At 45.0% G+C, this 14,579-nt stretch overlaps 1 protein-coding gene across 1 annotated transcript; it reads right to left on the bottom strand.

Moving 5' to 3' along the window:
- Positions 1–418: 418 nt before the first annotated feature.
- On the bottom strand, positions 419–13,890 carry LOC142938665 (A disintegrin and metalloproteinase with thrombospondin motifs 8-like). The gene is made up of 9 exons (XM_076081979.1): positions 13,171–13,890; positions 10,989–11,228; positions 8,409–8,541; positions 8,140–8,307; positions 7,065–7,357; positions 5,094–5,280; positions 3,836–4,008; positions 3,175–3,350; positions 419–1,163 (listed from the first exon to the last, which is right to left on the bottom strand). The coding sequence occupies exons 1-9, from the start codon at positions 13,888–13,890 to the stop codon at positions 419–421; spliced, it is 2,835 nt and encodes a 944-aa protein (XP_075938094.1).
- Positions 13,891–14,579: the final 689 nt, after the last annotated feature.

The following is a 14,579-nucleotide window of genomic DNA, read 5'->3' as shown; positions in this document are numbered from 1 at the left end:
TCGGACAGATTATGAGCCAATGGGCCCAAAGGCACAGGCATGTAAACCCCCCTCTGTGTAGTCATTCGTGTCTCTTTGTGGTCATTTATGGTCGTTTTGTGTGTCTTTGTGGTCGTTTTGTGTATATTTGTGGTTGTTTATTGTCTCTTTGCAGTTGTTATCTGTCTTTTTGTGGTTATGTGTCCCTTTGTAGTCGTTCTTTGTCTCTTTGTGGTTATTTTGTCTCTTTGTGGTTATTTTGTGTGCCTGTGTCGTTGTTTTGTGTCTCTTTGCTGTAGTGTTGTGTCTCTTTGTGGTTGTTTTGTGTCTCTGCCGCCGACACTTTGGCCTGTGCCCAGTGTGCCCATTCAGTAATCCATCCATTGCTTGGTAAGTGCAGTCGGACCAAAAAACGGAAAGTTCACTCTACTCATGTTCCTCATAAGCACTCTTGGTTGAGACATTCTCCGGAGACGGGCTCTGGGATTTTGTTTGCATCACACTTCTCTGGTTCAACAGTCTTCCCCGTGTAGTCTATGCAGAAGACGCTGCGGCGGCGCTCCCCCTGGCCACAAGTTCGCGAGCAGACGGACCAAGGTCCCATCTGCCACATGGGGCACGGCAGATCCCCGCAGGGCCTGATGTCCACGGGCTTCAGGTCTTTGTCGCACTGGCTGGACAGGAAGCCCGCGCTGTCACGGCATTCAATGTTCCTCCTGGACCACCCGGAGCCACAGCTCTTGGAGCACTCAGACCACTCCCCCAGCAGCCAGTCGGGCACACCGAACGGATGGATCATATGCAAGGACAGCGACGAGCCCTTCCTCTCCTTGGATTTGTTGAAGGTCACATCTCTGGGGATGAAGAAAGTATATTTGACCTTGGGATGGTTGGCGTCCCCGGCAGTGGCGAGGAGTTGGATGGTGATGACCTCCCTCAGCTGCCTGAAGCTCTGGATCCTCTCCAGCGTGGTGGAGGATCCGCTGTACTTTAGCACGGCACCCAGCACGGGAATGTCCTGCTCCACCGTGGACACGGAGAAGTTACCGTTGAGGATGTAACCGCCGCTCTGCCTCTTTATGGCCAGGTAGTTCCCGTCATGTTTGATTCCCCTGTGGCTCCGCTGTTTGATGTCAATGTTAGTAGCGCCAATAGGGATCGTGACAATGTCGCTGTATCCATAACTGGTAGAGAAAAGAAACAAAGAACTGGATTTAAATAATGTTCACACTTTGTTGCCTTACTTTAAAGATACAGTTCAACAATATGGGTGATATTTGCTTTTTCTAGGGAGCATAGCTTTCTCAAATGCTCAAAAACAAGCCTAATAATACCTGTAAAGCTCACTAGCTAATGCAAAAGTTTGAAATGTTGGATAAAAGCGCTAACAGACAGAGCCGGGCTAGCTAAGGAAGCTAACGGGCTGCTGACTGTAGGCTTACATTTAATGAGGACGACTCTGTTGAAAGCCACAAGCTGAAACTCGTTGGTCTAACAATGAAATCTTTCAGGAAACTACAAGTGTTGCTGGAGTTTTACCTCTTCTGACTTTTTCTCTTCTCCATGCACTTAGGAAATAGAGGTACCGGCTTATATTAAACAGACAGCCATGACATTGGTAGGAATCTTGTCATCTGACTCAGGTCCATACAATTTATTAATAAAACTGAGATGTTAAGTGGAAGGTAGTGTAACAAAATATTGATATTATGTTTTTGTAATACTGTATCGACTCTCAAAAAACACTGCATCAATTTTATATTAAGAGTTTACATGCAAAGATTGGTGGCAGACAGCGGCTCAGATTGCACAAAAATAGTGCTATGTGTTGTTAAAGGGATTGTGATGAATGCAGATTCATGCATATGGTGGTGCGTTCTTTATAATATGACAGTTTTCCGAATATTAGATTTTCTTTAAATCACAATATCTCGCAATATAATGAACCTCTGTATCATCATAGCTACTATCAGTGGCGGCTGGTCAATAGAGGGCGCTAGGGCACCGCCCCACCTTGAGCCACAACAAATACAAATTTGTCATTTCCTCGATTCCGGTTGAACCGGAAGCTTGCTTCCTCACTTGAACCGGAAGTTGGAAATTACAAATAAGGGACATGAAGCACCTGAGAAATGGATATATAGTTATAAATAAATAATTATATATATGTGTGTGTGTGTGTGTGTTTTATATTATAGTGAATATTATTGTATGATATACATTATTATATTATACAGAATATTATTATATGATATATATATTATTATATTATACTGAGACTAAAATAAGATGTCCTGACGTGTTTATCAAAGTGTTATTTTCTGCTTTTTTCATGTTGGAATAAATGTTAAATATTTAACTGTAAAGTAGTAATGCGTGTTTGATACCTTCATGTTTTTGCATTAAATCATTCTGGGATGTGGCACAGCTCCACCTAGAACATGTTCCACCAGCTCCACTGGCTACTATATATACTATATGCTAAGCTAGGCTAATCGCCTCTTGGCTCCAGCTACGTACTACGCACAGAAATGATATTGGTAAAGCAAACATTTTATTTTGGGATGTTTATCATGTACTCATCATGTTTTTTAATGCTGTGTTGTTTTTATCATATCTTCCTATCAATAGAGAAACATATTTGTCCCATAAGCCTCAGGTTGTTGGCAGTAAAAGGACTTTAGTTTTTTCTTCCTGGAAACTTTTTAGATGAAATTATTAACAAAATACACAACATATGAAGTACATGTGAAGCGGCTGTCATGACATCATAATACAACAGTATTGAGGCGTTTTATCGTCACTAAGATCAAACAGGGAAACTGAAAATACACGGATTGAATTCTAACCTCTGCTCATGGATTTCTAAGTCATATATAAAACAGAATTACAGTATCGTGTCGGATTTTCCGATGTTTTTTTGGGTCGTTGAAAGTAACTGCTCTCATTGCTGCAGAACCTTCCCATCAAGATAAGCGAGAGGGAAGCGAGGCTTTTCCACGCTGCAGCCTCTCATCAGGTTTCAAAGAGGCTCAAATATGCATTTACAGCTGATTTAATTTGTGCTTCCAGATGGTGATGATAGTAGCTGCTCAGTACAATAGTGCTCAGTAGCAGCATGGTTAGCAGAACCAGCCTCTACAGTCGTTTTGTGACTCTGCTACTGCAGTGCAAGAGGTATTTGTTTCAACTTACGTTGCTTTGTTGTACGAGCCGGTGATCTTTCGACAGGTGAGCTCACTTCCTCCACACACTCCACACTTATCCACCCTCTTGTTGGATCCAATCACCTGGTCGCAGCCGGCCTTCACACACTGGCCTTGGACACACACAGATGTGGTGTCGGGGCCGCAGGTCGTCCCGTCGATCACCTGCAGGGACACAACAAGCAGGTGATGTTGAGTCCTTTTATCACAAGTGTTAAGCAACAGTCAGAGTCACCTGCATGTTGTAGAGTTCTCCAATGGTGTTAAGATGCAGGGACAACGCCTTTTGACGAAGGAAAGGAAAAGCTTATTAGCTTTGAGAGGTCTCCAAAGAAGATGAGTGGACCTTGAGTTAAGATTTATATTGAAGTGATAAAAGAGTAAAAAGTGTCTTTACAAATACATATTTGACTTTTACTCCAGTCACTCTCCATGATAACGTTAATTCAGAAAACTGTCAGATTTTCCATGCGTCTAGTTCGATTATTCATCATTATCATGCAATACAGATAAACATTGATATTCAATGATTACGTGCTTTATTGTTCTGTAAATTGCGGAGAGAAGCCCCTAACCTGTGATTCCCCTTCTGCTATAGATTATTATTCATTTCAGCCGTTATGAGCTGTGAGTGCTTCAGTAATCTGTACCTTGGATTCAAACACCTTGAATTCGCTGCTGCCTCTGGCCCTGCAGAACAGCTTACATCTGTCTCTGGGAGAAACACCGGCGTACTTTGGGATCCACTGTTTCATGTTCCCGCTGAAGTCCAGGTAGCTGGGGCTGTTGTACTTCTCACACTGCTCCTCTCTGAAGCTCTTTCCTGGGGTAAAGATGGAGGAAAGGTTAGTATACAAAGGTCGACAATCACAAGATGAAGCTGCGCTACCAAAATATAATTATTTTAAAGTAGTCCTACAGTCAAATACGTTGAATATGTATATTCAAATAATAATATTAGTAGTGATGTAGATTATACGGTTTGATAGATTACCTGCTGTGTACTGCATCAAGAGACTAATCATCAATTAGTCCATTAATTCATTTAAATGAATTGATTTGTCAATTGACAGATCAATTATCAGCAGCTACTCTGATAATATTTCCTCGTCTAAGTCATTTTCAAAGTAAAACCACCAAACATTACCTCAGAGTGGCGCCTATAATGTTATTGATTCTATATTTGTCATAATATTTATTATTATATAATAGTTTATTTTGGTACATGTTCATACAACATGTGCAGTAAAATGAAGGGTGGTGAGCTATGGAAGCCCAGTGCTGTCAAAATGACAGATCCTGTAAGTCTGATGAAGTCAATGAGAAACTTTCACAAATTCTCAAAGTCTTTATTATTCTATAAGTAAGTCCTCAATTTGAGAAGGTTTTTTAGATACTAAGACATTAGATTGGGATATTAAGACATTGTTTTGAGATATTAAGTGATTGTTTTGAAGCCTAGAGTTCGGCTTCGCTATCTGGGATTACAGCTGTTGCCATGTTGTTTTTTCGCAACCAATAAACAGAAGTGAGCATATTTGGACTGTGGAGGAGTGACGTAGAGATACAGTTCTGGTAGCGGTAGCGACCTGTCAATCACTGTGTAGCCCCGCCCTAAAGCATCCCCTGCTTTATGGTCTGTGTGACTCTAAATGGACCATAATGTACTAAATGAACATCATGCTGTATTGAAGAAGACTTGAAACTAGAGATTGAGACCATAAACTCATGTTTACAATGTTTACTGAGGTAATAAATCAAGAGAGAAGTAGAGTCATTTTCTCATAGACTTCTATACAACCAGAGGAGTCGCCCCCTGGTGGACACTAGAGAGAATGCAAGTTTTAAGACATTTCCGCATCGGCTTCACTCGGCACACCCGGAGGTTGCCGCCTGGTGAATCCTCACCGTCGTTGTCGTCACAGGGCTGCGTGTTGCAGGACTGGTACTGGACCCTCTGTCCCTCGCAGTACCTCCCTCCGTTCAGAGGCACCGGGTCAGTGCACTCCCTGTAGGAGAACTCCACCCCGCCTCCACATGTTCTGGAGCACCGCTGCCACGGCCCCCACGAGCTCCAGCCGCCATCCACAGCCACCTGCCATACAAAAAAAAAAAAACACACAGAGAGGGAAAAGAGGAGTAGTTGGTTAGCGCTCAGTGCCAAAGGCAATCTCAGCTGTGCAGCTTAAAACCACAGTCTGGGCTTCTGGGTTTGAGGCGGAGGCCGCACAGTGTGTTGGCGTGACGCGACTCCGGGGCTAAATCTGTGTTGAAGTTCGGCACGTGCCCGCTGTCTGCCTCTACCCAACATTCCTGCCACATGTGTCACTCACCACTACTGGAACCTGCCATGCTGCAGCTTTGTGAGGCACAATTCAACGTGTGTGTGTGTGTGTGTGTGTGCGTGTGTGTGTGTGTGTGTGTTTGCTGGCGTGAGCGTCCTTTCCAGAAGTTTTATGAGTTTGGACCAGCTAACATCCCAACTGCCAGCACGTCTGGGTTCATAAACAGATGTGTGATCATAACACGAGGAGAAGATATCAAGGCAGGCGAGCTAAGATGAAACTCTAAATGTTCTTTAAGGAAATATAAACAGGCATCGTGAAGCAACTGGGTTGGTGCTGTAATCCATATATTACTACTACAGAAGCCTCAACCTCTCATTCATGTATTCCTACTTAAAACCGCTCACAGCTGCAAAGCTGAAAGAACCTCCGCTAACTGAGACGCTGTATTTACTCTCAAGAGTTTGTCTTTGTGACTTCCCTGTTTTTTCCTCACACAGCAGATTCACAATGGAAGTTTTTTGTCTTTGTTTGTGGTTAAAACCGGATCAAACTGTTTCTGGAGCTTTCAATTGTGTCACACAATCTGCAACTGGGGTTTGCCCACAACTTTAGATGTTCAAATATTCCATTTTTCAAAGGAAGCGACTCGTCGAAACCAGTTCTCAGCAGCCAGCAAGTGCAAGCAAATAAACACTGTCAGCAAAAAACATGCAAGGAGAAGCAAATTAGAAAAAGTTAACTGGCGGTCATATTAAATGCTTTCAATACTTGTGCAGCTTTAATTTTGTCTTGTGTTTAAATCTTTGGTCTTACGTCTACATTCTTTAGAACTAAAACAAGTATAATACCACATATAATACCACATAATACCACATATAATGCCTCATAAGGTTGGTATGAATAATGCATAAGCAAAAATCCAGCAGTTAAGGTGCCGTGCCATTTCGGACAGCCCATCATTCCAAAACCCCAAAAACAAAAGCCTATTTGTCCTAACAGACCTCCTCAAGTCTTAATATATTCTTTTCTCTACTATGGCTAAGGCATGACCTGCCAAACTCTGCCTCTGATTGGCTTCACCTGATATTCTTACTCTAACCAATCTCACTTCTTGTGCCTAAAGCTAACAAACCCAACCAAGGCAGGCAATGGTGCTAGCCAATCAGAGGCAGAGTAGGGCGGGTCAGGCCTTCGCCATAGTAGGATGAAATAATCGGAAGTTCCATGGTTGTTTTGCATCATAAATAGCCATGTGCTTCAGTTTGTTGCAAGGAGAGTGTGTATTGTTAAAGCAATGGGCCGTCCGAACAATGGGCCTTTGTTTTTGAGGTAGCGGGCTGTCGGACAAATGGGCTTTCTGTCTAGTGGGGCATTTTTTGGACTATTGGGGTTTCTGAAAAATGGGCCATCTGAGCAATGGCTAGTCTCTCAGATGGAGAGCAACATGAGCCTTATGTTGGAGTCTTGTTTATGGTCACCAGATGAACATAAGTCCAAAATGCCGCCTGGGTCGGACCTACTAAAGCTGTAGAAGCAAAGAGTGTTTCATTGTCAACGAATTCAACTTTCCAGAATAAAGAAGCGTCCTCACCAGCGGCTGCATCACCTCCTGGGTCGGCATGCACGCCCCGTGGAGGCAGGTCCCGTTGCGGCTGCAGGGGGTGCCGTCGGCCCAGGGCAAGCTGCCGTTCTTGGTGGAGCACTGCAGCGTCCCGTCCTCCTGACACCACAGCTGGCTACAGACATCGCTGTCTGAGGAGTTGGGGCATTGGACGAACTCCTCTCCAAACATCTGCTGGCACTGCTGGTCCAGGCTGTACTTGGTGCCTGGCAGCTCTTTCGGTAACGGCATGGTGCTCTCTGGGACGTCCAGCAGGCAGTCCCCTGTGGTAACAATACAAAGCAAATCGCTGTGTGAGACTGATTATATTGTGCTTTGTGGGGATCGTGGACTTTGCGGCACTGTGACAGTTGCAAATGTGTTTGTGTGAGGCATGACAACAGCGGGAAAATATTCAGAGCAAGTTGTGTCCTGACTATAAAAATGAATACTTTAAATCTAACTAATGGAGTGCACTTTTATAGGCAATATAATGTTCTGAGTCTCGACACTATTCCATGAGAATGAAGTATTTTCCCCTAATGATTCTTCATTGCATTCAATACGCTTTTTTTTTGGAGTCGCCAATGACGTCCGCAGTTCGGAATGCAACACAGTTTTTTTCAAACTGATAAAGAACATATTTTGCTGACACCAGCTGTTGCTTTTGGCTGAGGAGGTGAAGAACAGGAAGAAGTCCATTGCATGACTCAATGGAAAAGAAGGTTGACCCGTAGGTCTAGCAAGGATACAAACAATACAAGAGGCACAACATGAGACCAGGGAGAGGGAGGAACAAACAGAGAGGCGGGGAGTAAGGAAAAAGAGAACATTTAGGGCAGGATAAACTATCTCTACAGCCCATCATTTGAGGGGAGCGACATGTTTAAGCAGGAAAGCAGCGCGAGAGGAATGACAGTGTGTTCTATTCATCTGTGAATCAGCCATAATGACAGAGCCACGGTGTCCTGGCAGACGTCCACGTTGGCAGAAAGTCTCTCCGGAGTGCTGCTTACTTTCCGATTTACTTAACACGCCGGGGGCGACAACCTGAAGTGTTTCCTACCGTGTCCATTGTCAAAGAACTCCGTGATGTACAGAGCGCTGCAGGGAGACCAAGGCGCCGTCTTGTTGAGGCTGACAAACAGAGGAGCCATCAGGTGATGTCCTCCCAGATCTCCAAACAGCCTCTCACAGGTCTTGGAGTCGTCGTGAGGCATGCTCAACACATGACCTGCAGTGGGAAAAGGATGCAATGATGGTGAAACACATGCTCACAGATGCACAGATAACTCACTACAGCCCACCCGTATGGCAAATAAAACCTAGGCTAACCGAGCTCGTGTGCAGCTGTGAAGGCGGCCTGCAGGCCGTTGTCCTCGATAACCGAGCAGCTTCTCTTGGGGTCGCACATCGTCCCGACATCGGCAACCCCCAGCGTGTCGCAGCTCTTCTGTCCGCAGATGTCCTGCAACACAAACAAACACACTGAGACCGGGACACCGAGGTCAGGACCACAATGTGGGATTTGAGACAGCTGATACAAACCAAAGTATACAAAGGCAGATGTTCAAAATCATCATTCTGACCATTTTCATGCACCAAATTTCCTTATTATCTTTTATCAAGTTTAACAAGCATCTAATACAGAGCGACACAATGTTCAAAACGGGGTGGTTTGTATGACACTCATTTTTACTGCTAATCTGATGGACACGAGAGAGAATGCAGCTTTAACACACGAAGCATCGACTTAAACCAGAGATGGCTGCAGACACACACACACACACACTAGCATACAGCAACATCAAATCCACTCAACAAACATGAACTTGCTCTCTTATTACCTTAAGAATGTTTGTTTATTGCCATGTTTTCACTGCTCTTGTCGTCCTCCTGCTGTTCTGTATGTCTTTTGTCTTTTGTCTTGCAATAAAAAGGAAACTGCACTGAAACCAAGAAGCATACTTGAATCTATCCATCTTTCTCATTCAGCTCAGCTCAGCTTCGGGTCTTGTCACGGTCAATCAGTGTCGTGTTGAGCAACATTGGCTCGATACCTTGTTCTAAACCTGGTTGAGGTTGTTTTCCCTCAAAAAATTGTGACCGTTTGCTTAGAAACAGCTGGCAGAGTGGACTATGGTAAAAACATTACTCCGTCAAATGGTGGATATATTAAGTGTATGGGCAGCGCTGAGTGAATGTTTTATCAATCATCCACAGTCATCCTTCACTGTCTATTTGTGTCCAGTTGTTTTTCCGCCGCTTTTAACGAAAGACATCAAAAACATGTTGCTCAGTGTTTCCGTCATAAAACAGAACAAATAAATATCCTCAGCATGCAGCTGTCCACAACTGTGACTTTGGAAAATGAACAGCGTTGTGTATCAGAAGTCTTTCCCCGGCTCCAGAAGACTGGCTGTGTAGGACGGAGACGGACGGGTCCGTGGCCTCGCCTCAGAACCCCCTCCCAAAGAAGAAACCACTGGGCTGAACCCGCCGTGATTCAAAACACATCTGGACTTGGAGGCTGCCACTTGAACGCAGCTCAGCGTGTGTTTGTACACCTCTTTCCACAATTGCATCCATCACTCATGTGTGCTGACACAAAGTAAGATGGGTCAAAGCATTTGCAGGTAGTGCGGACAGACGGACAGAGACACGCATACAGTACGAGACCACAGACATGTTCCCACTACATGCAACAGAGTTTTCAGCTGCACAGCAGCCAGTAGTGGACTGTGGGAACCAGAGCACTCATCTCTAAACCCAGACTCGGCCGCCCGTTCAAGCTGACCCTTTAAAGTGTCTCAATCATGTCCGGGTCTGATTTGTGGCGGCACTAAAGTTAGCTGATACACGTGGAGCCTTCCGTCCTCCACGTCTCAAAGCACATCTCCGCTGAAGTGGAAAAACAAACACAAACTGTTTTGTTTTTGTGAATGATGGTTTCCACAACTGAACGACAGGACTGCAGAAGCCCATATGTTCCATTCATCATCTCCCTGACCCAGGGTCAGATTTACATTCAGTAGGCAGACGCCAAGCTTGTCGACGAATCAAGCTGTAACCGGGGCACCTAGCTATAGAAACGTGATAATAGAGAAGTCTTGTGTAATGTCTGCTCACGCCTTGTCCACATGCACACAGCAGATGTAAGAAAGCAGCCGAGTACAGCAGAACAAGCCAATCACAAGTCAAACCCTGAGGACTTGTGGACCTGTTTCCTGTCGGAGGATCCATAAAGTACAGTTTGTTTGCTTTTTGTTGACATTCCCTCTGCATGGAAAAGATTACAAGTCCTCCATCTCGAACGTTCCCCTTTCAGCATCCTCACTTTACCCAAAGGGCTAGAAAGGCTTTCCTTTACCTCTGATCCCACACATGTGTGTTTCTGGGTTGCAAAAACTGCAAGATATGACAACAGTCCCTAAAGGAAGGGGCTCTTTCTTCAGCTGGGACCCCACAACCGGCCCCACAATGCACCTGTGTTACTGTAAGACTCTGCGGTTGAGCCTGCTGCTCAGAAACCGCATTATGTACTACAGCTGGCCACGGACTGAATTCCTTCACGGGCTTCATTTGTGACTCATCCTTGCTGAGTTATTGCCTTCTGAATGCAGAAAATATCCCAGACAATCACGAGTGAATAATACCAACACAGTCTCACCGCAGTGTGTGAGATAGTCACGAAATGTAATCTATTGGTTCCTGTACAGGGACACAAATTGTTTCTCGGGATGACATTACGTGAAAACAAAAGTTAATCAAGTGGACCTTGAGTTAAGATGTTTTCTTTTTTTGTCAAACTAATGGCTCCAGGGTGAAGAATTCACTTTTCAAAAGTTCTGGACTATATCTCTCGCTCATCAAACATTAGAAGATGATGTGTAGATGATGGTGTGTTGCCCTCACCTCTCTGGTGAAGAGCATGGCCGTGTCGTAGTGCTCTGGATTCCTCTGGCTCGGTGGGTTGAAGAACTGCTGCCAGGAGCAGAAGTTCCTCAGAGCCACACCTCCGTTGCTGGAGACCTGCGGGCCGACCTCCTCGTCCTCCACCACCAACATCTTCACCACCACCATGTTCACCGAGTTCTTTATGCTGGGGTGCTTGTAAAGCTGGGCAGCCATCGACATCAGGGTCAGAACGTATTGCTGTGGGGGGGGGGGGGGGACATTTAAAAAGTTCAAACTTTCATGAACGTGAACTTTTTTGCTCATGACACGGTTCAAACCAAATGGGTGACGGGTGACGCAGCGCAAGTACCAATTTTGCCGTGAAAGTTGTTTCTGCCTGATTACTAAACCGATATCAGATGTTTAGCTGATAATGTTGTTTGACACAAAACCTGACTTTTCGTACGATTTATGGACATGACCTCGATCATGTTTACGTTATCTACTTATCGTACGATGGACGTAACTTTGAACATTTTAAAGTCTAGTTAATGTACAACATATTGACAGGACCAGTGATTATTAAGTTATTGACTAATCCTAATCTTATGATGGAAATGACCTCAATCATTTCTTCATCATCGTTATCGTACGATATATTGACCTCGATCATTTTACGTTATCGAGTTATCTAGATCCCTTATTTTGCCTGTTGTGTTTACAAGTTGCATGTTTTTTTGTGTTTGCACAGACGTTGTACATTTTCATTAATAGAGCCCGACAGGTCTGAAAATTACAATAATATCGTTTATGGCAATTATTTCTGAGACAATTTATCGTCCAACAAATGTAGTTATCGTGACAGGTTGTGACCAATACTATGGTGGACACGGTATATATCTAAGCTGTTGCAAACATATATTTTGCTCTTTTAGTACTGCAATATTTGTTACTTATGGACGACACCAAATATCTGCTATAAGCCAAAGTTTGCTGGGAGACCTCTTCAACATCACTAAACACAATCTTTATGAAATTAGTTTTCACATATATGACTGTCATATATCTAAAATGATTTATATATTCATATATATATATATAACAAGACAATGTCATAATAATTGTACTGTACTACTAATTTGACACCACCTGTATTCCTCCTGTATACAATATACAGCATTTCACTGTTTATGAACTTTAAACTGCAAAAATGTATTTACATGTTAAGTTTGAAAGCATTAGCTGTAAAGAGCTGCTTCCATAGTTTCTGTTCGCTGTCCTGTTGTGTCATAGGAGGCGGGGTTTTCCACAGCGTTGTCATGGTTGTGTGTTTCAGTGGAGATCTGGTAAATCACAATGAATGTTGTGGGGGAAAGTGTCTTCCAGCAGGCTTGCTGAACTCACTCTTTCTAGGGTGGGATGATTTTCCCATAAAAACGTTTTCCACCTAAGCCACACGTGTTTTTGTCGTATTTTCCTGCGGCCTTTAACTCCCTGAAGCTGCCGCTGCTCATAGACACCCAGGGTGATGATACTTGAAATAAGTCTAATCTAATTTGTGATAAAAATGGGATGCAAACCCAATTCATCTTTCTGGCCTTTACAGACTCACTTGACTGTGTGAGGAGGCGGAGTGTCTGGCAGCTGGGCAGCTTATTAAGTACAAACAGACAAGAATCTGGCTGCTACTGCTGCACCATGGATCCAACTCTTGTTTAAAAGGCTGACTGATTTTAGGAATGGAGCATGATTTTTTCATAGAGTGTCACCATCCATCATATTTTGAATCACAATGAAGAGTAAATACAGAACAGAGCCGCTATTGAAGGCCTTGTGGGTCTTCTCTGCATGATGCTGTGGCTCAGCTGCCAAATCGTGACCAAGTGCGAAGGAATGCGTTTCAGCATTGCTTGCATTTCTGTTGCCTGACTTCTTACTCAGCCTGTGAAAAACAGGGAGCCCACCGACTTCCTCCCGAAGCCGCCTCTCTGCCAAAACGTGTTTTATGAAGCAGCACAAAGAAAACAAACCCCTGTCGCTATATGTGTGAAGGAGAAGAGAATCCTGCAAGCAGGATGGGAAATAAAGGGGGAAAGATGACGTCCTCGACGTTTGTTTATGGGACAGTCTGCGAATCTAAGGTTTGTTTAGGTTCCTATCAACAGTGTGTGCGGGAAAGAATGAGTTCATCGTGTCTGACCTTTATTTCATCTCCATAGAAGTGGGTCATGGTTGAATCCGTCACCACCATTGTCTCTATGAACCGAGGCGCGGAAACAAAGCGTCTCCGGCGAGGTTCCCTCCGTGCGTCACCGTCACCGTGCGTAAAAGTTTCCCGGTTTTGCTTCGCCTCCGCCGCCGCCGTCGCCGGGTAATCAAACAGGAGGGGAACACCGTGGCTTTTGGTGTATGTCCTCCTCTTGATGACATGCAGTTGCTCTGCAGAGTCTGGCCCCAGGCCGCCGCGAAGTTTGGGCTCTATGAAATACTCTTTCCCCTCCGTTATGAAGGAGCCGAAGATGCCGGAGCACAAACTGACAGCCACGACCGAGCTCTGGTCGTGATCCACGATCCCCGAGTAGAAGCAACCCCTCAGCTGTCCTCCGCTCTCCTCCGTCTGGAGATCCGCGACGGGCCGGGCACCTGAGGCGCTGCGTAAAGCACCAACGTCTCTGGCTCTGACGCGCTGTACGGTGAAGGACGGCGCGAGGAAGCCGGTGTCTGGGATAAGATTCAGGGTCAAGTCCTTGCCAAATGCGCTGAGGGTAAATCTCGGCTGTTCCTCGCTTCTTTTCCAAAAGCGGCCGCTGATTCTCGCGTTTATCCGAACAGGTACAACATCCTCAGACTCAAACGGGGTGGAAAGCGCCGCGCTCATTACGCACAGGAGTGAGAAGGTGAAACACACAGTGGAACGCATCTTCTGCAATGAAAAGGTTTTTTTTATTACAATGTAGGCCTATGTCCCGAATACGAATCTCCTTAAATCAGAGATCTCTACAAATTACGAGTTGTTTCCCCCCCAGCCAGTCAACGTGTGTCTGGTATTTAATTTCAGTCCGTCTGAGTTGTCGTTTCTAATTCCCTAACCAAGCTAAGCCCTTGTTGTACCTCTCACCAGCACCGCCGCGGTCTGGACACATCGGGGGTATTTATACTTTCTGCTCTTCTCTGGACATGAGGGGGTTTATTTTTGATATCCTCCGCTGCTGGAAATTCTCCTCCCACTCGCACTTCATGAGAACTCGCGGATAAAACGGATCCAATGAGAATGGGCCGACACTCCCCCCTTCTGAAATAGCTCGACAACCGCGCTCCTATTATTAACCCGGCGTGCGGGACATCTACACTACGCATAGCTGGAAGTCCGCTCCTCGGGTTATTTCGGAGCCGTGTGTGAGTGAGTGGCAAGCCCCCACGGAGCCCGGAGCCCCCCCTACGAGGCCGACCCGCTTTATCCCCACACAAGACCACCGCTGGACGGAAAAAGGCGCTGTGTGTGTGTGTGTGTGTGTGTGTGTGTGTGCGTGTGTGTGTGCGTGTGTGTGTGTGTGTGTGTGTGTGTGTGGGTGTGTGTGTGTGTGTGTGTGTGTGTGTGTGTGTGTGTGT

Source organism: Anarhichas minor, unplaced genomic scaffold (assembly GCF_050575085.1).
Source record: "Anarhichas minor isolate MPS153535 unplaced genomic scaffold, ASM5057508v1 ptg000088l, whole genome shotgun sequence".
Taxonomy (NCBI): domain Eukaryota; kingdom Metazoa; phylum Chordata; class Actinopteri; order Perciformes; family Anarhichadidae; genus Anarhichas; species Anarhichas minor.
This window is presented reverse-complemented; position numbering and strand designations above follow the sequence as displayed.

Coding starts and splice junctions, on each gene's coding strand:
- LOC142938665 (XM_076081979.1), bottom strand. CDS start 13,890: ATGCGTTCCACTGTGTGTTTCACCTTCTCACTCCTGTGCGTAATGAGC. Junction 8,308..8,408: donor CACAGCTGCACACGAGCTCG/GTTAGCCTAGGT, acceptor TTCCCACTGCAG/GTCATGTGTTGAGCATGCCT. Junction 7,358..8,139: donor GTTCTTTGACAATGGACACG/GTAGGAAACACT, acceptor TTGTTACCACAG/GGGACTGCCTGCTGGACGTC.